This window comes from Daucus carota, chromosome 8 (genome assembly GCF_001625215.2).
Source record: "Daucus carota subsp. sativus chromosome 8, DH1 v3.0, whole genome shotgun sequence".
Classification (NCBI taxonomy): domain Eukaryota; kingdom Viridiplantae; phylum Streptophyta; class Magnoliopsida; order Apiales; family Apiaceae; genus Daucus; species Daucus carota.
In genome coordinates this window covers 28,211,184-28,236,617 of record NC_030388.2, presented here as the reverse complement: position 1 = coordinate 28,236,617, position 25,434 = coordinate 28,211,184, and the positions used below count along the sequence as shown (strand labels likewise).

At 33.9% G+C, this 25,434-nt stretch overlaps 4 protein-coding genes across 4 annotated transcripts; all 4 read left to right on the top strand.

Annotated features, from left to right (window-relative positions):
* Positions 1-1,399: 1,399 nt before the first annotated feature.
* Positions 1,400-2,665, top strand: LOC108197644 (pathogenesis-related protein A). Its single transcript, XM_017365317.2, has 2 exons — positions 1,400-1,720; positions 2,176-2,665. The coding sequence occupies exons 1-2, from the start codon at positions 1,537-1,539 to the stop codon at positions 2,457-2,459; spliced, it is 468 nt and encodes a 155-aa protein (XP_017220806.1). The 5' UTR covers positions 1,400-1,536; the 3' UTR covers positions 2,460-2,665.
* Positions 2,666-7,874: 5,209 nt separating this feature from the next.
* On the top strand, positions 7,875-8,761 carry LOC108198850 (major allergen Dau c 1). The gene is made up of 2 exons (XM_017366629.2): positions 7,875-8,136; positions 8,265-8,761. The coding sequence occupies exons 1-2, from the start codon at positions 7,956-7,958 to the stop codon at positions 8,546-8,548; spliced, it is 465 nt and encodes a 154-aa protein (XP_017222118.1). The 5' UTR covers positions 7,875-7,955; the 3' UTR covers positions 8,549-8,761.
* A 3,855-nt stretch (positions 8,762-12,616) lies between these two features.
* Positions 12,617-13,491, top strand: LOC108198848 (major allergen Dau c 1). The gene is made up of 2 exons (XM_017366627.2): positions 12,617-12,880; positions 13,009-13,491. The coding sequence occupies exons 1-2, from the start codon at positions 12,700-12,702 to the stop codon at positions 13,290-13,292; spliced, it is 465 nt and encodes a 154-aa protein (XP_017222116.1). The 5' UTR covers positions 12,617-12,699; the 3' UTR covers positions 13,293-13,491.
* A 6,358-nt stretch (positions 13,492-19,849) lies between these two features.
* Positions 19,850-20,834, top strand: LOC108198846 (major allergen Dau c 1). Its single transcript, XM_017366626.2, has 2 exons — positions 19,850-20,199; positions 20,313-20,834. Exons 1-2 carry the CDS (start codon positions 20,019-20,021, stop codon positions 20,594-20,596), a joined length of 465 nt encoding a protein of 154 aa, XP_017222115.1. The 5' UTR covers positions 19,850-20,018; the 3' UTR covers positions 20,597-20,834.
* Positions 20,835-25,434: the final 4,600 nt, after the last annotated feature.

The following is a 25,434-nucleotide window of genomic DNA, read 5'->3' as shown; positions in this document are numbered from 1 at the left end:
TATCAACGATTGCATTTAATAGAAAGTGCAATGCGATGATAAATTTCTACTTTTAAATCGCATAGAAATTATACAGTGATAGCAAAGGAATTGGACTCTCGTGGATAATGAGCTGATCCACCTATGTCTATGTGTGTCGGAGCAAATCCAAAAATGTCCTAAAACAAAATTTTAAAATATTTAAAATAAATAAATGCTTAAACAATATTCAAATGGTGTCTTAAAATACTAGCACATCTAACGAGCATCTTATTTTTAGGCACCACGTGCTTTAAACCATTTCTATCAATAAAAGAATAATTTCCTTCTATTTGAAAATATCTTTCTCCTCTTCCTTTTCATTTCCCTCTCATAATAATTCAAATATATCACTATTTTAATAATTAGACACAATAATGAAATATATTGTTGAAATTGATATATGAGAATGATATTCTAAATCACTAGACCATCATTTTTTATTATATTTTCAAAACACTCAATAGATTCTTATATTCGAACCGTATATTCGTTTTGGAACATATTACAAAAATCAAACATAGCGAGTGGAACTCCAGACAAGTTTTTTCAAAGTTGTGATTAACCATTTGTCCAAGGGTAAACAATACCCGATCAAAGCAGCTAACTTAAGTTAATTTAATGGCAACTCTATTTTGTTGGACTCAGTTTATTAGTTATCCATTCCTAAATGTAAATTCTTCCAATATATTAATTGAATTAATTAGTTTATCAATACCTGTCACAGAGCTCGTCTATAAAAATTTAAGACATAGCTCAAGTAATCTTTGACTTTTAACGAGAATAATATCATTTTGTGTAACAAATTAGAAAGTAACTCAAAATTGAAAAAAAGTTTAAGTCTAGAGGTACTATCTTAATAATTTATTTTATTTTCATGATTTTGATTATAAAAATCCATATCATTTGATTATATATCATTAATGTGATTATTATTATTATTATTATTATTATTATTATTATATATTTAATAAATCATAAAGGCCACTAAGAATTTAAGAAAGACTCTTTCAAAAATAATTTATTAAACTATTACTCAGACAAAAAATGATATAAAATCTAGACTACGAATCTCCGATACCGACTCCCTCCCCTTTGTGGGACCAGGCCCAATTTATTTAAAAATATAAATAATTATATTAATTCATCCTACCAAACTCACAAAAGAAACCCAATACTATCCCTCCTCGTAATCCAATCTTGTTTACACAACTGAGTGGAATCCGCGTCACATATATTTGACCAAGTTATATCCAGCTATATACTATACTACTATAGTCAATTGTCTCTGAAAAATTGGTTTATGTAACCGAAAGTGACTCCTATTACAAAGTCGTCTTTTTATATACCGATTTGTTTTTATTTATGACATTACAATACGAGCATGATGCAATTTTGCTACCAAGAAATCAAGATCTGGCCTATAAATAGCAGCTCAAACTTCTCTCATTTTTCATCATCCACACTCAATCTTTCTTTTCTACATCTCTTCTTTAGCTCCTTCATTTCAACTGTATAATGGGTGTCCAAAAGAGCGAAGTAGTTATCGCTTCTCCTGTCCCAGCAGCTAAGCTGTTCAAGGGCATATGCCTCGACATCGATACCCTCCTTCCCCAGGTTCTCCCCGGGGCCATCAAGGGTGCTGAAATCCTTGAAGGCGACGGTGGAGCTGGAACCGTCAAGCTCGTCACTCTCGGAGATGGTTAGTACTACTTTTATCAATATGGCATCGTATCATGTTAGTTGACCAACTCCGTCTGTTTATTACTACATATATTTAATTTAAAATAATGTTGATATATTAGTAAGAATCTATTTATCTAGATTTTAAGTCAGAGCCTTAAAGTTATTTATGATTTTAAACTGGAAAATGTATGTCAGTTATAAGTTGGAAACGAGTTAGTTTTTCTTCCGATGACTTTGTTTTATGATAAAAATTATATGCAAGTCATAAATTACATATAAATCACTTATATTTTTGTTATTATATTTTTAATAACTCATATATTAGAAAAATCAAAATTATCCAAACAAATATTTTAAACTGCCAATTATCATATTAATTCACTTTTAAGTCATAAATCATAATTTTAAAGTCAGCCAAACCAGCTCTAAAATCATAAAATACATGCTTACACAGTTTTTACGTAATTGCAGCGAGCCCCTACAAGACCATGAAGCAAAAGACTGAGGCCATCGACAAGGAAGCGTTCACATTCTCATACAGCATCATCGACGGAGACATTCTTCTGGGATACATCGACTCCATTACCACCGAGTTCACATTTACACCCACCGCTGACGGAGGCTGCACCGCCAAAAGCGTATCGACCTTTAACACCAAAGGCGATGCTGTGGTTCCGGAAGAGAATATTAACTTCGCCAATGAGCAAAACGGCATCATTTTCAAGGCCATTGAGGCTTACCTCATTGCAAACTAAGGGATCGGTTTCGCCAGAGCTTGAAGAAACCTTTTGTACAAGTTGCGAGTTCATAATTTTGTTTGCGTGTTTTGGTTTGTGTATTTCATGTTCTTGAAACAAATAAATTGTCTCAGCTTTTGTACTCTCTGTGTGTTAAGAAATCCTATAGTTGGAAACGATTTTCCCTGTAAACATATATATACAATATTTGGTTGTTTTCCCCATTTATCTTCTTCTATGTTTGATAATCAATTACCCGCCAACAATTTCGAATAAGAGGTCGTGAACTGTAAGTAAATATCATTTAAAAATAATTAAGATTAAAAATTTAAATTTTCAAAATGAAATTCTAGTTCCGAATTGGTTGAACGATTTTCCATTCGATTTCAGATTTTGTCTCATTAAATCAGATTGTGAGTTTAATTTGGGTTTGTTAATTAATCAAATTTGAATTATACAATTTGTTAAAATTTTAAATAAACTATTACATACATTAAAATTGCTTAAATGTCAAAATTCCTTTATTTTTGATATTTTTTAAGAAAACAATTTTGTAAGAAGCCGACCTTAATTATTTAGAAAAACGAAGCCGACTAAATAATATGGCATTAATGAATTCAGATTTAATAAATCTAGTAAGCCGGTCAGTCTCAAATCTCTTGTTTGTGAGGTTGACTAAAGTTGGATCATGGATGGTATGGGTGCATAAAATTTCTGAACCATCTGAATCTGAACAAGAACTTAACAAACACGTTGACTATTCTCTACTTGCAGTCTTGCAGACTTGCAGTGTGGGAGTAAAGGAGTAGTATAATGTGTAGAGACAAAAAGTAAGCGGTGAAACGGTCCTCCATTTTAATGATAGCCTAGGCTCTTGCAGGGGCGGACCCAGGATTCTAAACTTACCGGGGTTGGAGAAAAAAAAATTCGCACGTCCAAGAAAAAGACAAATAAGCAAACTAGTATATAAACATGAGTTTTGGTCCATAACAACCATTTGTTACTGAGCCCTTATCCAACACACAGCTTCAGAGTCGTTAGAGTTGTATTTTAATGGTCGGGATGAAAGCTTTTTTTAAAAAAAAATCGGCTATAATTTTCCGCGGATCGGTAAAAAAATTTAATCCAGACCCTTCAAATATAGATCCGACGATCCTGGTAGTGTGTACGGTCCCTGACAAACGATTGTAAGGGACCAGGACCCTATAAACATAAAGAAGTTAATTGAACCGATATACAAAAAAAAAAACAAAATAATTTAAACAATCAATTAGATTATAGCATTATTTACACAATCAAACAAATCCGAATCAAAAAATTCGAATCAATTACAAATTATTACTTTAATAAAAACTAAAAAGAGAAAACAAAAGAACTGTGAACACACATATTTGAAGAGGAGACCGGTATCTCTATGTGAAAACAAAAGCAGCCAGAGGACGCCGAGTCGCCAACGCAGGTTGAGGTTTTTTATTTTATTTTCATGACTTTCTCTGTTTATCATTAGCATTGCAATTCATTCCGTCAGCTCACAATTCATGTGGGCTTCTAATATCACGTGGGCTTCAATTAGATAAGCAAGCTTGAATTGGATTAGTAAATGGATGGGGCTGGATTTTTAATTTGAATTAATTCAATAACAGGCCGGGCTATGTAAACAATATAATACCAGGGCTAGATTAATCTTTTACCTGGGCTGGACTACTAACTATATATAATTGCTAAGTGGGCTGGTAGATTTTGACCCGGGCTGGAGCCAACCCTAGCCCAGCCCACGGTCCGCCCCTGGGCTCTTGGAAAGATTTACTCTCTCTGTCCCATTTTAACTGATGTTTGACTTTTTAACACGTATATTGAAGTGTAAAAAAACAATATCTACACTCAATAAAAAATTTTAATTATTATATCAAATAAAAGTTTAGAATCTAAACTTTTATTTGATATAAATTTTATAAAAAATAATCATGTTTAGATGTAATTTTTTTAACATCTTAAAATACGTGTAAAAAGTCAAAAGCAGTTAAAATGGGACGGAGAGAGTATTATATACTCCCTCACCCTGCTGGTTGTTGGGATGAAGTTTGACACGTATATAATATTTTTTGTCTTTTGAAATGTAAGTTGTTTAAATTTTAATATATATATATTTAAATTTTGTGATTGTATCGTTAAAATTATTATATTTAACATTTTTAAATTATTATATTGATTATATAGTGCATGCGTGTGTCATATTATTAATCAAACATTAGCCAATTGGAATTCAGCGTAGTTAAAAAATGATTGTTAGTATATAGTTATTATGCATTAGAAAACCTGCATGTTAGAGAAGAAATTTGGTTTGCTTCCCAAACTGAGATGAATGCTAGAGAAGAAAGATCCAGAACACATAAATATGGGTTTATAGCATCGTACGAGCATCTCCAACAGATTAGAGCATTTCCGAGAGGTTCTTCATTTAGGCTCCTAACTTAGATTTAAGGAGGGAGACGAAAAATGTTGCTTCAAGAGACTCTTTAAGTGGCTCTTAAATCTTAAGAGCCTCTTGTTTCTCTATCCTCTCTCCTCAAAGTTAAGAGCCACCACATGGCTCCTAACTTATCTTTTTACAATAAAAAAATCTTTCCCTCCAATTCACCTCCATCTTTCACTCTCTTTTGTTGTAGTGGAGTCCAATATATGAATAAAATATGAAATAGAGAAGAGATGTAAAGAGTATTGTTGGAGTTTACACTCTTAACTTTGTTCTAAATGGCTAAGAGCTACATTTTTTATATTATATTTAGGAGCCAACACGGAGACTCTTGGAGATGCTCTTAGTTACTCCCTCTGTTTTTTTTATATGACACTTTTGACTTGTGCATGTACTTTTAGGTGAGTTAACCGGATAATAAAAATTATTATTTTTAATTGGTTTTTTCTGTGAATTAAAATTTTGATTATATATTTTTATTCAGGAAAAAAATATTTGAAAATAATAATTTTAACTACCCGATCAAAGCACTTAAAATATGTGTCAAAAAGTCAAACGTCATATATTAAAAAACAGAGGGAGCATATGAGTTCCTTTTTTTTTTTGATAAATGAGTTAATTCAATAATAAAAAGCCATACGGCATCTACATAAACAGTCGCGTCGAACAAACAAAATACAGAAATAATCACTGATTAATCCATTCATCTTGGAGATAAAATCACGTGATTTGTTGAAGATGATATCTACACAAACTTCGCCACTTTCGCTTCCGTCACAAACAGTTTGAGCTATCGACTGAGAATGCAATCCCTTGACAATTTCTATTACTAAATCAAACATCATACTCACACAAACGGTGAGAAAATAACAAAACTCACACAAACGGTGAGACAACAAAAAACCAAACCAAACGTGATAACCTAACAACCAAATGCGTAAATGAAATATTGGCTAAACCAAGTCAATCTTAGATCTGGGGAACAAAACTCACAGAAACACGATATCTCGGGCCACTTTCAAGGATAAAAGCACCGGGAAGAACGAGAAATCCGTAGTTCCGTGGAATTGAGATCTAAGAAAAGAAGGCCAAATCGGAAAAGGTTTTGAATCCTTAGATCCGGAAAAACAAATGCCAAAGAAGTTTTATTGGAAGAAAAAAGCAAACACAAAAGAAGAGAAATAAAAAATTTTGGGGCTTTCCACCGGTAATGGAAGAATATGCACAAAAATTCACGCCAACAGAGTCCTTACTTAACTCTCACCTTTTGCACACTCTTTCTCATATTTTTTTTTATCTTTTTGTTCAAAAAATTTGAATATAATATAATAATAATAATAATAATAATAATAATAATAATAATAATAATAATAATAATAATAATAATAATAATAATAATAGGGAAGGCAAATAGGGATCATTGTTCGAGTTGTCAATCAATACGGAGTCAATTGAAGTGTTATATATTTAGGATACCTTCTTATTACACAGCTGGAGATGTTCTAGTCTATCGAACTTAAAATTCCTCCAAATACAAAATATTTCTTATGAAGAGCATCAACAGAATAATTTCCAACTAACACCCAATCGAGAAAGAGATTGATGCTTATTGCCCAGTTTGTAATGCTGAAGCAGAGACTACTCTTCATGCGTTCGTTACACCTCATCAGTTCGCTAATTACAAGACTTATTGGGATAGTGTTGAGAGTCTAATTACAGCTACAGAGCATGCTTCCTTTTTAGAATGGTTGAGCAATACTTTCAACCAGGTGAAGAGTTAAATCGGAGGGTAATGCTAAGTTGGGCCCTATGGAAGAACTGAAATGAGTTAGTGTGGCACCAAAGTATTATGGAAATTACAGGGGTGACATGTCTGCACAACGGGCCCTTATACAACACTTTGGGCATGTTTGGGAAAGACAGCTTATGGCTTTTTTTATAAAGAGTCAGCTTCTACTTCTCTTGACCCGTTTGTGTAAAAGGTTAGAAGCACTTAAAAAAAACCGACAATACTAACTTTAGTTTCACGACTTCTGCTTCTTTCCCAAACAATTTAATCACTTATAAATCTTAATTTACTTCTTACTTCTGGTGCACTTCTTTACTTTATGCAAGAGACACTTTTTTTAAGTTTAACCAAACGACCCTTTCTCATCCCTTGTTCGAGTAGTCGAAGAATGCAAAGAGAAGTAAGAATCAGCAGGTGTCACTACAGTTTGCAAAATGACACGCAAATAAAGTAGCCCACCGCTCAGTGAGATATTGATTCTACCATTGATCGTGTTTGGTGTGTAGATGATGCACACATGGACTTCATTCACGTAATGTTGAACGATTTGATAAATTAGTGAAATTTCATTTCTTGGGCAAAAAAAGTCCCAAAGTCTATATAGGTTCTAAGTGAAACCAACTCCTAAATTATACAGCTAAATTGAGCATCAGTGGAATCCATCTTCTCAATTATAAATGCAAATAGAATTAGTACATATAACTAGAATTTAAATTAACATATGTAATTCATGTAACGGTCTACATCGCATGAAATTATTTATCTGAATGATAACATCTTTGTAAACAAAACTGGGCCAAATAGGACCATAACCAAGTTCACGTGTATTCTAAAATGTTAATACTAACATGAGTATTTTCTTTTCAAGGTATAAGTTAATTCTTCAATCAATTAACTTTAAATTTGGACATTATTGAGCAACTTTATGCCCACGTTGTATTGTTTAAACAACGTTTGTCCGGTGTATATTTATGACCTTTCAACTCAAGCTAGCCAGTGAATGCTTTCTAGAATATATCTTTTGAAATTTCAACAAACACAGCACTAACTTTTCTTTTAACAGATTAGAATCGTTTCCTAAACTTTTAAAATTAAAAAATACATTACTATAATATTTATCAACACCTCAACATTCATGTTAGCGTACTATAAATAGGTGCTCTTGGTGCTCTACTATCATCACATCAATCTTCCAGCACAAACCTTGAGCTTAATCTTTCTACTAATTTTTAGCAAAAACATTCTAAAGGTCATGGGTGCCCAGAGCCATTCACTCGAGATCACTTCTTCAGTCTCCGCAGAGAAAATATTCAGCGGCATTGTCCTTGATGTTGATACAGTTATCCCCAAGGCTGCCCCTGGAGCTTACAAGAGTGTCGATGTTAAAGGAGATGGTGGAGCTGGAACCGTCAGAATTATCACCCTTCCCGAAGGTTAGTTATATATCTCACCCCATCTTGTTGATGTATCATTTCTGATACCATATTAATTTGAGGGGATTATTTCCCGACATTGTACAATTAATAAATTTTTTGAATACATATATAATTCTCTGCTGCAGGTAGCCCGATCACCTCAATGACGGTTAGAACTGATGCAGTCAACAAGGAGGCCTTGACATACGACTCCACCGTTATTGATGGAGACATCCTTTTAGGCTTCATCGAATCCATTGAAACCCATCTTGTCGTTGTGCCAACTGCTGACGGGGGTAGCATTACCAAGACCACGGCCATATTCCACACTAAAGGTGATGCCGTCGTTCCTGAAGAGAACATCAAGTTTGCAGATGCTCAGAACACCGCTCTCTTCAAAGCTATCGAGGCCTACCTCATTGCTAACTAAGCTGAACTTTCCACCGTGTTTTAATAATCTGTCGTTTTTAAATTTATGGGAAGAGCGCCAAAGATGCCTCAACTTCATAATTTTATGAGCGGGCGATAGAATTGCAACTTTTTCTTTGTACTCTGTTTTAATGAGCAATTTCATTTGGTAACAATATGTGTAATCTTTTTAAATAAAATATAGTACCGACATTAATGTAATCTTTCTGGATCATCTGTGCTTTCATATGTTACTTATATTTTTTAGTTAAAAATGTAATTCACTTGAACCTTAATGATATATAGGTCATCCCAATTAATTAATTTCAAGTTTCGGTTTGAAATTAGAAAGAGTAAAGAATTTGTAGTATGAACGATGAGTCGATGACAGAAAAAAGAAGCTTGCAGTGTCCCAAAAAGATAAATTTAATTATTTCATTAAGTGAGAATGATAAGACTCAGTAAACCTCCTCAGTTAGTCCATCCAACCCTTATAAGCCTGATAACTGGTGATTAATTGTAATGATGTTTTATTACTATGGGGCAGTTTGGCTGGACTTAAAAAAAGTGACTTATTGCTTAAAATAAATAAGTAGATTATAAGTGAAAAGTTGATTTGGACTTATAAGTTATTAAAAGTGTTTGAATATATATTGATTATAAGTGATAGAAGAAGCTAAATCCCCAAAATAAGCTAGGTTTCCTAACTTCTTTTTTGGGGCTTTTAAGCTTCAATATAAGTGCTTCTCATAATTAGCCAAACACCTCCATTTAAGTAGAAGTCGACTTCTATGTTAAAAAAGCTCCGAAGTCGGTTTGCCAAACACCCCCTATATGGGTCTATTCTTGGCATCTAGACGCTGTTGTTTACTACCTCCATCGCATGTTCAATAAAAGTTTTCTATAGTGTTATTATTTACTTAGAGCAAGTCCAACAGTGTCCTAGTTAGAGCCCTAAATATAATATAAAAAATTATGTCCTAGTAGTTTAGGACATATTCTACCAACTTCAACTCCAACAATGTGCCTTATTTTCACTATATGTTTAATATTTTATTATTAAAAGTTCACTTTCATCATTAAAACATAATATAAAGTAGAGAGAGAAAGAGAGTATTTGTAGGAATTTATTATAAAATATGGGATAGGGCAAGGAGAGAGAATGCCTCAAAAATAGGGCTTAAATGGATTGTACTAGTGATACAAGGCATCACTAGGACATTGTTGGAACAATCCTTTTTATCAAATGCCCTAAATTTTGATTATGGACATGATTTAAGGCTTCTCTTGGACTTGCTATCTTTAAATCACATTAGCAAGACAGTTTGAGCACAAAAACTCATGTCTAGATCAGATTCGGATAATGCTTGAAAATTGTTTGCTTTGCGGAAGTTTGACACTATGGGGTTATGATCTACAGTAATAAGCTACTCCCTCCGTCCCTTCCATTTCTTTACACTTTCCTTTTTGGGGTGTCCCATCCAATTCTTTACATTTCAAAACTTACCAAATATGGTCAATGGGTCCCACCACTTCTCCACTTTTCTTTTCTTTTCACACTACTTTTACTCCACTATCTCCCTTTTATACATTAAAAATTAGTGGGTCCCACCAATTCACCCACTTTTCTTTCTATTTTGAACTACTTTATTCATATTTCTTAACCTCCGTGCCCAACCCATTCGATAAGAAATGGGAGGGACGGAGGGAGTAATTCTCTACCTGCCCGGGGAATAGGGATGGGCATTAATCCCGACCCGCCCGATCCCGACCCGATCCCCGCATCGAATGGTGCGGGGATTCGGGGATTTTTTCGGGTACGGGCCGGGGAACGGGGATGACTTTGAAAAAAAATCGGGGATCGGATCGGGTACGGTTTTTAACATTCCCCCGGCCCGATTTTCCCCGATTGTCGACCCGATCCCCGACCCGATTATTATATTATATATTATATATTATATAAATATATATATTATAATCATTTATTAACATGCTATATACCTCTTTAGGTCAACTTCAGTCATGGATTTTCACATGTTTATAATCATTTATTAACATGTTTATATACCTCTTTAATATAATTAAATTTATTGAAATAAATTTTAATATTTATTTCTATTGTTTCAAAAAAAAAATTATTTCTATTAATATAAGTCTTAAAACTAAAAAGGTCATAATTAAATCATTGAAGATCTGTTTATTAAAATGATTAGGTATTAATTAGACATATTAGAAACTAATTGTAATTATGAATTTAAGTATTTAAATAGAAATTTTAGCTTAAATTAAAAATCCCCGAATCACCGCGGGTATCCCCGAATCCCGATCGGGCCGGGGATGGGGATGGAAAAATAATCCCCGATGGGGATCGGGCCGGGGATAGGGATTGAGTTTGGATTCGGGGATCGGGGCCGGGTATAGCAATCCCCGACCCGAAGGGGCCCGATGCCCATTCCTACCGGGGAACCTCGTCTTTCGTGATAATATATTTTAATCTTGTTAGCTCTCTTTCAACCAATTTCACATGCAGACGTTTTATACGCCAGTATAAAATTGATTTTATGCGTCGCACTTTCTGCGTCGGTTCTATAAGAAACCGTCGTCTTAGACACCTCACACTACAAGAAAAGCGGCTAATTTCGACCGAAATATAATTTCGACCGTATTGACACATATGTGTCATATGTGTCGGGTGCTGGCTTAACCGACACATATTGACAATTTCTCTAGACCTTCTGCATCCGTTCCATATTTAACCGACATTAAACCATTATATGCGTCTGGCTTCAGAATGCCAATGTCTTAAATTAGTTATAGTGTCGGGTATTGAAATGTCGACCAGCTAGGAATGCAATTGGACTGGACCTCTTATATTATTATGTTTTAGAACGCCGACGCCTAAAATACTAGCGTCGTGTTTGTGGAATGTCGTTACTATAGATTAGGTAAATAAAAAAAATTATAAATTCATTTATAATCAAATTATAATAAACATTATGCTGTGACTCTATAAACAAAAAATAAATGGTTATTTCATACTCGAGCACCTCAACATTGACAAAACAGGACAGAACACCCTATCCAACGCAATACTCTTGTCCGAATGTTTCTCAAAATGTTTTATACTAGTGTAAAAAAAAGCCCTAAGTATAATTAAGTAAAACTCCGTTTTAATTGGTTTGTTAGTATATATGTTTACATGACCTACTACTAGATAAGTTAGTTCTCGTGATACTTATAGACGGCAGGCGACTTAGGTCAACAATGGACGCTGGTAAATAACCTAGACTTAATCACTGATAAATAGTTAATTATTGTAATATAGGAATATCTACGGTAACAATATTAGAGCTATTAATTAAGTTACTAATTGACAAGAGAGGTGAGTAAACAGAAAGCAGGTAAAAACAAGAGCTTGCTGGTGTGTGTTTAGTTGTTGTGAGCTCATTTCTTTATAAGCAATATAAACTGATCAAGAGAGCATATACAAATTTAGTACATGAGTAAAACAGAATAGCTACATTTTATTGGTACTGTTTATATAAAAGATTAATAAATCAATTTCTAACTTATAAGTTTGTATATAAGAAGTTGAATTAAATTCTTGTAGTTTTTTTACAACTTATTTTTAGTTACGGTCTTTCTAATGTGTGCCCAAAAGCACACAATAAGCACGTACTTTCATGAAAAAAGCTTGTTTTGATTGGTGGAATTGGTGTGAATCCAGAGGGACTATTAACATTTATTACTCATCCACCAATCAAAAGCTAGTATTTTCATGAAAGTTAGTGACTATTGCGTGTCCATGGACACACCATAGAAAATTCGTTTTAGTTATTGAGCAGGGGAAGTTTATTGAGCAAACAGTGGATTGTTTGAACAATGTCTGTCCGGTGTACATTTATGACCTTTCAACTTAAACTAGTGAATGCTTTCTAGAGTACATTTATTTTCAACAAACATTGCTTTAACTTATCTTTCAGCAAATTGGAATCCTATTCTAAACTTTAAAATTAAAAAATACATTATAATATTTATCAACGCCTCAACATTGAGATGTTAGCGTACTATAAATAGGTGCTCTTGGTGCTCTACTATCATCACATCAATCTTACACCACAAACCTTGAGCTTAATCTTTCCACTAATTTTCAGCAAAAACATTCTAAATATCATGGGTGCTCAGAGCCATTCACTCGAGATCACTTCTTCAGTCTCCGCGGAGAAAATATTCAGCGGCATTGTCCTTGATGTTGACACAGTTATTCCCAAGGCTGCCCCTGGAGCTTACAAGAGTGTCGAGGTCAAAGGAGATGGCGGAGCTGGAACCGTCAGAATTATCACCCTTCCCGAAGGTTAGTTATATATCCAACTCCATCTTCTCGATGTATTATATCTGATATCATATTAATTTGAAGGGGATTATTTCCCGACATTGTACAGTAAATAATTTTTTTTGAATACATATATAATTCTGCTGCAGGTAGCCCGATCACCACAATGACGGTTAGAACTGATGCAGTTAACAAGGAAGCCCTGACATACGATTCCACAGTCATTGATGGAGACATCCTTCTAGGGTTCATCGAATCCATTGAAACCCATCTCGTAGTTGTGCCAACTGCTGACGGAGGTAGCATTACCAAGACCACGGCCATATTCCACACCAAAGGCGATGCCGTGGTTCCTGAAGAGAACATCAAGTTTGCAGATGCTCAGAACACGGCTCTCTTCAAAGCTATCGAGGCCTACCTCATTGCTAACTAAGCTGAACTCTCCACCGTGTTACAATAATCTGTCGTTTTTAAATTTATGGGAAGAGAAGGAGAGATGCCTCAACTTCATAATTTTATGAGTGGACGACAAAATTGCAACTTTTTTTTTTTGTACTTTGTTTTAATGAGCAACTTCATTCTGTAACGTTTGTAATCTTTTTAAATGAAATAAAATACCGGTATTGATGTAATCTTTCTGAATCGTCTATGCGTTACTATTTTACTTAAATTATTAGCTAAAAATGTTATTCCCTCAAACCTTAATGATGTATGTTTGCATACTTCTGGACTTTATCGGTCTCTCTAGCTAGTAATGCCACATTTGATTTGTGAGTACAAGGCTGGAGACCCCGCCGTTGCTGAGTTGTTAGAGCAACTCCGGTGGAGGTTAACTCCTGCATCAGCATTTGTGAAGAGGATCCTGCTTTCAAAATTAGCAAATATTAAAAGTTGGTTGGTCCCACTAACCTCGGCTCCACCCGTGTCTGCTGTGTATTAAGAGCATCTCAGCTTCCCTATATGGTGTACTAAGCTATCAATATAAGGAATATGACATCCCTTAAAAAATTAGGATGCCCACTTCATTCCTCATTTTTAAGGATTGTGGAACCATTCCTCATACTATTTTGAAAAATAAAATATTCACTTCTCTACTTTTCTCCCTCTTTCCCTCCTTTCTCTCTCCTACTTACAAGTTGAATATAAATAATATTATAATAATAATAGGGAATAAAAATAGAGAATGTTGTTGGAGTTTCGATTCAATAAAATGTAGTGATCCCTTAAAAAATGAATATTTTATTATATATTTAGGGAATATGTTAGGACTCTGCTGGAGATGCTCTTACTATATTCCAAGGGAATAAGGGATAGTAATTCCTGATTTTTCGATTATTTTCGGATTAATTCATAATAAGTATTTTATTTTATTATATCATGATTTGTCAAAATAATTTAAAATAATCAAAAAATCTCTGATAAAATTCAAAAAATATCTCATGATTTCAATACAAAATAAAAGTTCAGCTTAGAATACAAAACTACAAAATAAGGCAAATTCTGCCGCTGAATCTTGGTTAAATTACTATGGGTTCTAAGAGAAATATGATCGTAAAAGCTTATTTTATACAGAAAAGTTAAAAAGTTGGAAAAGCATTTACAATAATATTTAACAATTACAAAGATTATAGAACTTAAAAAATGAACGATGACAAAAAAAGAAGCCAGTGCCCCAAATAGATAAATCTAATTAGTGAGTAGTATTTCTTTAAGTGAGAATGATAAGACTCGGCAAACATTCTCCTCGGTTGGCCGTCCAACACTAAGCCTGATAACTGGTGGGTGGCATCTAGACGCTGTTGTTGACCACCTCGATCGCATGTTGAACAAAGGTTTTGTAAAAGAGAGAGCTACATAAGAATTTTTGGCCCTATTTGAAAGTTAGAGGTTTGGGACAAAATTAGAAATTTGGGGTGGTTTAGAGGTTTGACAACTAGAATCCGCTAATATAAATGTTTGGTAGTTAGCGGATTGATATAGAGGTTTAGACCAAAAAGCTAATTTTGAAAAAGATAGTTTGAGGAGTTTTTTGGATTAGAAGTTTTGGTTTGGATCAGAAAAAACTAATCAATCAGCTATTAACCAAACAGTTTTATTGAGGAGAATATACCACAGATACAAGCCAGCAAGGACAAGGGCAGAATAAGAATACAAGAAATATCTTAAGGACATATTAGTCATTTCATACTGTTCAAGTTTGTTAGTTGAGCGGGAACTTGTGTAACAGAATTCAGTTGTGCACTCTTGTATATAAACAGAGCTATAGCTCAGAGATGAATACACTTTTTTTTTGGTTTTACTCTCTGAAATTTCTTTCTTTCCATTTAGAATTTTCTCATGGTATCAGAGCGAGGTTCGCTCGTTTTTCCGCAATTTCCTCGAGTTATCGTCTCCGCCGCACACACTCGTTCATCACCATCGCACAACACCGCTACTCACCGCTACTTCCTTTATCGCTAACGCTATTTCCATCGCTCAATCATCATCTCCACCACTCAATCTTTGTTCACGTAGTTGTACATTTGAGTTGTTGTAAATCGCAGCAATTCAGATAGATCTGTGTTAAAGTCTCTTTGAAACATTCTGTCAAACAGTTTAATGGCGTCGCATTTGTCTGATAATGAAGAAACAGTTACAGATTTTGATGGCGATTTCACTACAATTAGCTTGGAATCAAGTCATCCACTGTATTTGCATCCTTCAGATCATCCAGGACAGATACTTGTCGCTGAATTGCTTACTGGTGATAACTTCAATGAGTGGAAAAGGTCTATGAGTCGTGCTCTCTCTGCAAAGAACAAGTTAGGGCTTGTCACTGGAAAATACAAAACTCCAGGTAATACCTCTCCCTACTTTGATTCATGGCAGAGATGCAATGACATGATCATCACTTGGTTGTTGAACTCCATAAATCCTGAAATTAGGTCTAGTTTAGTGTATGATACACTTGCTTCTGTTGTATGGTCTGATCTGCACTCTCGATTTACTCAAAACAATGGACCACGGTTCTTTGAGATCAGAAAGGATCTAGCTAGTCTAGTTCAAGAAAATATGACTATTTCTGCATATTATACAAAATTCAAGAAACTCTATGATGATATGGTTAGTGCATCAAATGCTCCAAAATGTACTTGTAGTGCTAAGTCTGAAAATGTGCAATATGAAGAGAAAGTGAAAGTTACTCAGTTTCTCATGGGACTCAATGAGAATTTCACAAATATAAGAGGTCAACTTCTCATGATGGATCCACTTCCAAAGATGACACAAACACTTAGTCTATTGCAGCAAGATGAGAGGCAGAGAAACTACTCAAGTTTCAATACATCTGTACCAGAATCTACTGTTCTCATGACTAGAAGTGTCACTGATGGAAACAAATCCAACTTCAAGAAGTCAAACTCTGGAAATCCTAAGTCTCAGACAAAGAAAGGCACAATGGAATGCACTCACTGTCATGGAACTAATCATACCAGGGAGAGATGCTATCATATCATTGGATTTCCTCCAAGAGCAAAACAACCAGCAGGCAAACCTAAGTTTCAACCAAACTCTGGTTCTAAAGTCCTTGCTCAGGTCAACAAAGTTGGTGATAATGGAGATAACTCTACTGCTCAGTCTGCAAGTAACTCCTCTGCAGGTTTCACTGATGATCAGTACCACCAGCTGCTTGCTCTTCTCAATCATTCTACTAACTCTCATTCTGGTGATCCTCCACAGTCAGGTAATTACTGCTCCTCAATGACTACTATTTGCCTGGCTAGTTGTCATACTTCCTTGGATTGGGTATTAGATTCTGGAGCAACTGATCACATAACATGTCACAATACTTTGCTGATTAATCCTATTGTTTGTGATATAAACATTTGCCTTCCAAATGGACACATTGCACATGTCAAGACTAAAGGACAAATTCAGTTAACTTCAGAGTTAATCCTTCATGATGTCCTATACATTCCTGATTTTCACTTTAATTTGGTGTCAATCAGTAAACTTAGTTCCTCATCAAATTTTGAAGTTCACTTTAATGCTCATCACTGTATTGTTCAGGACCCTATGAAGAGGGTGATGGGGATTGGTAAACTTCATGGCAATCTTTACAAACTTATTTTGCCTAACAGCTAATTCAATCCGCTACTCAAAACATTTATTTCAATCCGCTGGTCAAAATATCTAATTTAATCCGTTAACAGCTAACCGCTAACAGCTAATCTCCAAACAGGGCATTTAGAAATTCTTTTTCGATTACAAATATGGCCGTTGGGTGATATATCCGGCGAGTAGAATTATAACAAAATTTCATTATGTTCCTGAACTTTTTTCATTTGAAACTTAAGTGAATATTTACGAAAACCACTAAACATAACAGGATTTTGTTGCAATAAAAATTCTGTATGTTATATAAGTCTTTTGATATACACATACCAGGGACCAAGGTTCCTATCAAGCAAGATAAGAGCCTAGAATTGTATATAATTAAACTTAAAGAAAAGATTAATATGCGTGGCCCGTTCTTTAAATCACAGTAGCAAAACAGTTGAGCAGGGTCCCCCAAAGATATGCACAAAAACTCATGTGTCTAGATCAGATGAGGATAATGCTAGAAACTTTTTGGTGTGTAGAAAACTGACTCTGTTAGCAAAATTTCAGTGCGATTTAGTTTTGTTAAAAGGGTTTGTCCAGTGTGCGTCCGCGGAATTTGATATGTTTGGGAGATTTTGATTGGTGTGGTTGGTATATTTGCAGGAGGGTCTACCATTATTAAGATATGAGAGCCAATCAAAATCTCCCAAACTTCTCAAATTCCGCGCTTAGCATGTGCCCATAGGCACACACTAGAAAAACCGTTGTTAAAATATCATTTTTATATAATTATATCAGCTGAAACGGGGCATGTGTGCAAGATCATTCATAAATGTATCTTTCAATTTTAGGATAACAATACGTGAACATGGGTTATTTTTTAGAGTAGTGCTAACATGCACAAAATTGGGTACAGAATTTTGCACAAAATGATATGGCAACTGAGGTGGAAAGTTTTGATTGGTACTATTAATGCATATACAGGGGGTCCATTTCAATTAAAAGTTGACACATACTCATTATATGAATGCTTTCGTACCCAATTCTGTTCATCTAGCATTTTCCTATTTTTTAACGTGTCAACAAATTCTAATAATTTTACCTGGCCGGTGAACACCGTCTTCCAAGATAATATATTTTAATTTGGTAACCTCTATTTTAACCAAATTCGCATGCAGGACGACTTAGGTTAATACACATTGTACTGTGAGTCTTTAAACAAAGAACAAGTGGCTCATACTCAGCCCTCAACATTGACAAAACCCGACACAACACTCTATCCACCTACTATACTTTTGTCCGAATGCTTCTTAAAATGTTTTTTATATGTAAAATAATGCCCACCCAAGGATAAGTAAAATTCCCGTTTAACCAGTTTGTTACTCCCTCTAATCCATTATAGAGGACGTTTGATTTTCTACACGTATCTTTGGGAGGCTTGACCACATGTTTAAAATTAATATTTTTTAATTTTTTTTATAAATAAACATATTTATGTTATATTTTTATTCAGAAAAAATTGCAAAAATATTAATATTTCTTATACGGTCAAAGCCCCCAAAATCACGTGTAAAAAGTCAAACGTCATCAGTATATATGTTTACACTTACAAGAGGATATTCGTAATACTTTTAGACGACAAGAGACTTAGGTCAAAAATGGACGCTGGTGAACAGCCTAGACTTGGTCAGTGATAAATAGATAATTATTACTCCTTCTATCCCATTTTAAGTGTCCTGTTTGACTTTTGAATGGTCAAATTGACCAAATTTTAACTGAGATTTACACATATAATATAATTTTTAAAAATAAAAAAATTTATGTCACTTTAAAGTACATACAATATACTATAAAATGTAATTTTTAGTTTTTTAAAATAATAACGAATTTGTTCTTTATGCTTGGTCAAAAGTTGGTCAATTTGACCGTTGAAAGTCAAAACAGGACACTTAAAATGAGATGGAGGGAGTATAATATAGGATCTACCATGACATTAGAATTAGAGCTATTAATTAAGTTACTAGTAATAAGTAAGAGAGGTTAGTAAACAGAAAGCAAGTAAAAACAAGAGCTTGCTGCTGTGTGTTTAGTTGTTGTGAGCTCATTTCTTTATAAGTAATGTAAACTGATCTGGAGCATATAGAAATTTTATACAGGGCTAAAAATTTACAAGGATGAGTATAATACTGTATGTGATTGACGCAAAACGAAAATCGTTTTATAATATGTCTCTCGGATTGTCATTATAATAGGGATCACTTACTCATCCATTAAAACCTTGTTAAAACAAATTCAATGAGATAAAATATCTACCAATGATAAAAAGGACAATCTCTCTTTGAAAAAAACAAATAATTCAATAATTTTAATACAAGATTTAAAATTTTAAATAAATAGTTATTTTTGTGTCAGAAATTTTAAATAAATTATTGAGCAACACTGGATTGTTTGAACAATGTATGTCCAGTGTACATCTATGACCTTTCAACTCAAACTAGTGAATGCTTTCTAGAATGGGTCCTGTTCCTTGACAACCGGTTGTTAGATAAGGGTTATCTAACACACTGTACGGGGGCCGTTAGATCTATATTTCAAAGGCCCAGATCCAATCTGAGATTTTAATGTATCCGCTATAAAAAACCGCGGATAGGGAAAACTCCCTTCCGCGGTAAATAACCGCGGATAGGGAGTTTTCCCTTCCGCGGAAAATAACCGCGGATACATTAAAAACCCAAAATTGAATCTGAGCCCTTAGAATATAAATCCAACGGCCCCCGTACAGTGTGTTAGATAACCCTTATCTAACAACCGGTTGTCAAGGAACAGGACCCTTCTAGAATACATCTTTTGAAATTTCAACAAACACAGCTTTAACTTTTCTTTCAACGGATTGGAATCCTTTTCTAAACTTTTTAAAATAAAAAAATGCATTATTGTAATATTTATCAACACCTCAACATTGATGTTAGCGTACTATAAATAGGTGCTCTTGGTGCTCTACTATCATCACATCAATCTTCCAGCATAAACCTTGAGCTTAATCTTTCTACTAAATTTCAGCAATAACTTCCTAAAGATCATGGGTGCCCAGAGCCATTCACTCGAGATCACTTCTTCCGTCTCAGCAGAGAAAATATTCAGCGGCATCGTCCTTGATGTTGATACTGTTATCCCCAAGGCTGCCCCCGGAGCTTACAAGAGTGTTGATGTCAAAGGAGACGGTGGAGCTGGAACCATCAGAACTATCACCCTTCCCGAAGGTTAGTTATATATCCAATTCTTCTCGATATATCATTTCTGATATCATACTGATTTGAGGTGATTATTTCCTGAAATTGTACATTAAATAAATTTTTATATAATTCTGTTGCAGGTAGCCCAATCACCACAATGACTGTTAGAACTGATGCAGTGAACAAGGAGGCCTTGACATACGATTCCACAGTCATTGATGGAGACATCCTTCTAGGATTCATCGAATCCATTGAAACCCATATGGTCGTTGTGCCAACTGCTGACGGAGGTAGCATTACTAAGACCACTGCCATATTCCACACCAAAGGCGATGCCGTGGTTCCTGAGGAGAACATCAAGTTTGCTGATGAGCAGAACACTGCTCTTTTCAAGGCTATTGAGGCCTACCTCATTGCTAATTAAGCTGAGCTCTCAACTTCGTAATTTTATGAGAGCGGAGGAATTGCAACGTTTTCTTTTGTGTTTTGTTTTCGAGCAACTTCATAATTTACAGAGTGAGTGACAGTCAGTGACAGAATTGCAACTTTCTCTTTGTACTTTGTTGTGACTTGTGATGAATAACTTCATCTGGCTGGTAATGTATGCGATCTTTTTAAATAATATGCACTATTATTAAACCAATAATCATATTCATTCTCAATTCTGTGTTTCTCATTTCTCATTTAGTACAAACATTCTTATAAGAAGTAACTCCAGCTTTCTGCTTCTACTTTCCTTGCGTGAAGAAGTAAGGAGTATTTTTAAGAAGTCATGAGAAAGAAGTTGGAAATAGAAAATGCTAGTTTTTCTTTACAACTTCTACTTCTTTTCCAAATGCGTTAATAATTTATAATTATTAATTTACTTCTCACTTCTACTCCAATTCTTTATTTTAAGAAAGAAGTCATTTTTTTTAAGCTAACCCGCACGACTCCATTTATTCCTCACCATTCATAGAGCACTTGATCCGTTTCTGCCTTTTCTATTATTTCGTAAAAAATACTTTGACTTATCCCCGTATCGCATACTCTCAACATTACTTCCAGAGCTTTCTTGTACTGTGTTGCTGAATTCTTCTCATTCACATACTCAAGTTCTTCCTCCACTGCGCTTCGAATAGTATCACTTCCATAGTGATGTAAAAGCTTAATTAATTCCAGAACTTGAAACCGCAGTGTTGGCTTCTCTACCCCGTGCATGTTGTAACTCTCAATGAAATTGAACAAGTCATCAAATAAAGTTGCCATAATTTTCACTAGCTCGTAGGTGATCCTGTTCATTAGTAGTTGATTTCCTTGTTCATCTACTTGCACCGCAGAATAACGATTAGTGGATCTCACACAAGGTTGAATATCCGAAATCCCCAGCTGATTTTCACCTTCACTTACTTCCACATCATGATAATCATTAGTTGATCTCACACAAACTCGAACATACTCAATCCCTTGCTCATCTTCACGCTCCCCTGCTTTCACCACATAATTACCATTACTTGATCGTATACAATCTCGAATATGCTCGATCCCTTGGTAATTTGGCTGCACCAGTTGAGAATGCAGACCAGATTTAATTCTGGCTTCGATGTTCTCGGTACCTAGCTTATATTTGTATAAATCTAAGCGGTTCGAGTGGTCCTCTGGTATAGTGTAGTAATATACCATGGACATATCAGTGGAGGGAGTCCACGACAGAAGTGAATGCACTAGTTCAGACCATGCCTCTTTCGCAACTGCTTTGCTAGTGCTGTCGAAAGCCATTTTTGTTAATGGATGCATAGAGTGTGTTGGGGAAATAGGAGGATTTTATCCACACTAAGAAACGCGTATGCAGAGAGAACCTATTGTCTTCTGTTTAACCTATTAAAGGACTCTTTCTTAGAACTTTCACTAACCATAAACCATTTATACATGTCTATACATTTCTCATGTAAAGGCATTTGGCACAATTGCGAATTCTAATTTCACGTCGTGATAAATTGAAATTTTAAAATATTATTTAGATAATTTTAACATATTAATAGTTTAGGAATTATAAAAATAAAAATAAAAATAAATTCTAAGTAACTTATGTGTCTATGGATAAATTTTATCAAAACAGGTTGAAAAAATTGAATCGCTGAAAAAATAATTTTAATTAATTTTTAGTTTTAAATCAATTTCTGACTTTAAATTGACTTCGGACTCACTAAACGATTTTTTTTTCAAATTCAAAGTCAAAATGACCTTAAAACCTGAATTTAAGACCATGCAAACACGATCATAAAACATCTTTAATCGATTAATTCATGTTCACCAATGCTTTTTTTTTTTTTTATAATATTAGATAAGATAGATGTTTCTGTCAAAAAAAAGAAGAAGATAAGATTGATGGTGAGCTTATAATTTCGGTTAATGGGCGTTTGGCTGGGCTTAAAAGAAGTAACTTATTGCTTAAAGTAAAGAAGTGGATTATAAGTGAGAAGTTGGTCTGGACTTATAAGCTATTAAAAGTGTTTGGATACCGTGGCTTATAATTTTTTAAGTGTTTGGATAACATAACTTATAAGTTGGTATAGTTTCGTAATTTTGTAATATAATAATTTGTTTCTTTTAAAAAATAAATTATTATAATATAAGACCTTTTATTATTAATACATGAAAGATTTATAAATACAAAATTTTAAACTCCGCACTAATTAAAAAAAATAATAACTGCTGATAATACAAGTAAAAAGATAAATCCTTTATTTAAAACTTATATTCATTTAATACAAGTAAAAAGGTATCTTTTATTATTAATATATGAAATAGTTTAGGAAAAATCAATATACTTATATAAAGGAGAAACGAGGGGCGTGTAGGTGGCGCCTCTCACATCGCTCTGTTTTATTTTTCTAATTTTTTGAAATTTTTGGATGAAAAATATTAAAAATTAGAACTACCTTTTTTAGTTTCGGGTATATTAGAAGCAAGTTTCAGAATCTGATTTTGTTTCAATTTTGTTTCAGATTATTTATGGAATATAGTATCTTGAAAGTTTTAATATGATTTTGTTTCAGATTATTCAATTATGGGAAAGACAGATTATTTATGGAATATAGTATCTTGGCGCCTCTCACATCGCTCCGTTTTATTTTTTTAATTTTCTGGAATTTTTGGATGAAAAATATTAAAAATTAGAACTACCTTTTTTAGTTTCGGGTATATTAGAAGCAAGTTTCAGAATCTGATTTTGTTTCAATTTTGTTTCAGATTATTTATGGAATATAGTATCTTGAAAGTTTTAATCTGATTTTGTTTCAGATTATTCAATTATGGGAAAGACAGATTATTTATGGAATATAGTAGCTTGAAAATTTTAATCTGATTTTGTTCAGATTATTTAATTATGGGAAAGAGTAGCAAACAAGTCTCTCTCCACCTATAAATACCCGTATAGATCGTAATATTTTGGATCATCAAAACACAAACTCCTCTCTTAATACCACAAATTTACCCGATAGTTCTCTTACTCGATTTTTAAAGGAGAAGCGAGGGGCGTGTAGGTGGTGCCTCTCACATCGCTCCGTTTTATTTTTTAATTTTCTGAAATTATTGGATGAAAAATATCAAAAATTGAAAATACCTTTCTCTTGCTCGATTTTTAACTCGGAGGTGTCGTTATTCTGCAACGATAAGTGAAGGCTGTTACAGTGAAGGTTGTTGCAAGCAAATGTAGTTATAGACCGTTATATTGGAGTCGACAAATCCAAACACGGGGAAAGAATATAGTCTTGATAGGATATCGATGGTTGATGTCAATTAATTAACTATTAATGATGTATGTTTGTTGGTTATTCTTTTATAATATTTGTTTTGTTCATCGGACATGTTTGTTGTTGTTAATTTTTATATTATTTACTTTGTATACATGAAAAAATTATTCATGCATTATATGTTTGCTCCGTTCAAGCAACTTTTAAGAGGGTAGTTATATTTAAGTTAAATGTTTTTGTGCACAATCAATCTAAAAAAATTAGAGGAAGGTGACAATGTAAGAACATGATTACTTTTCCAAAAAAAAAATAAAATTTTAAGATTCGTCACGCTTTAAATTGTTATTTACGTGTATAAATTTATTGTCATTTTTTCACCATGAATTATAGTCCAATTTTGCAATTTTATATATTAGTATTTGTATTACATCGAGAATTTTATAATATAAATTTATTTAATCGTACAAATATTAACTTGAAACATTAATATACTTTTTATAGACAGTCATAAAATTATTTTATTCTATAAATATTAATATTGGATCATTAATATAATTTTTATAGGCCGCCGCAACGCGCGGATTCTCAACTAGTTAAAATAAAAAAATTATTGGACAAAAACGATAGCAATTACTAGCTTGCAGCGAATTACTTTTAGACTAAATACTAATGCATCGTAATCTAGCGCCAGTGAAAGGAAAAAGCTGAGTATTGAGAAAAAGCCAAGTATGAAGAAAAAGCTAGGCAACGAAGCTTTTTTTCTGAGCTTTTTTTGGTTTGATTAACCACTTCAGGACGGTTGCCAAACATACCACAAAAAGTTGAAACGGGCTTCTGAGCTTCTAAGCCCAGAAGTCGTCGTTCCAAACACCCTATTCATTATTCGATAAATTGATTAATTCTCACTAATAACTTAATTAATATCCAATTAATTCCTATTCACCGATGACTCACCGATAAAGTTGCATCGAAGCTTTTTTTATTCTGGAAAATATCAGTGGCAGCCTGGCAGGCCCACCGAGAGTGTCCGGGATTAGGGTCCAATGCGTATAATTTATGAATTTTTCCACAAATGCTAAGTAGTGTGTTTTAACATAATTAATTCGTTTCAAGATTTCTTACCTTTTTTAACTTGGATTAAGATTCAAGATCTATCCCCCAAGTCCCAACCCCCAACTTGATTCCAGATCCCCTACGGTCTATCTATGTAAGTTATGACTTCTGATCTATTTATTCACCTATACAACTAATAATGTAGTCGTATCTTTATATTTGTCAGAACACAAATATATGTTCAAGAAACTTGAGTTACCGGGTAATTTAACCTCCAGCAAAAAACATGGCACTGGTGAAATCATCCATGCACAAATAGAAATATTACGTTTGGGAAGGTCTTACTTGAGTGTTTGAGACATCTTTGCTCAGTTGTCCTGGAAACGATTTTACGACCCGTGGCTTAGAATCTAATCTCCAAATTATCTGAGATCTTTTATCATTACCCTCAAACAAGTTGCGGTCCTGCAGGATT

Bases quoted from the DNA above. Each gene is read 5' to 3' on its own strand.
- LOC108198850 (XM_017366629.2), top strand. From the start codon at position 7,956: ATGGGTGCCCAGAGCCATTCACTCGAGATCACTTCTTCAGTCTCCGCA. The intron at 8,137-8,264 runs GTTAGTTATATA...TCTCTGCTGCAG, and splicing joins AATTATCACCCTTCCCGAAG to GTAGCCCGATCACCTCAATG.
- LOC108197644 (XM_017365317.2), top strand. From the start codon at position 1,537: ATGGGTGTCCAAAAGAGCGAAGTAGTTATCGCTTCTCCTGTCCCAGCA. The intron at 1,721-2,175 runs GTTAGTACTACT...ACGTAATTGCAG, and splicing joins GCTCGTCACTCTCGGAGATG to CGAGCCCCTACAAGACCATG.
- LOC108198846 (XM_017366626.2), top strand. From the start codon at position 20,019: ATGGGTGCCCAGAGCCATTCACTCGAGATCACTTCTTCCGTCTCAGCA. The intron at 20,200-20,312 runs GTTAGTTATATA...ATTCTGTTGCAG, and splicing joins AACTATCACCCTTCCCGAAG to GTAGCCCAATCACCACAATG.
- LOC108198848 (XM_017366627.2), top strand. From the start codon at position 12,700: ATGGGTGCTCAGAGCCATTCACTCGAGATCACTTCTTCAGTCTCCGCG. The intron at 12,881-13,008 runs GTTAGTTATATA...ATTCTGCTGCAG, and splicing joins AATTATCACCCTTCCCGAAG to GTAGCCCGATCACCACAATG.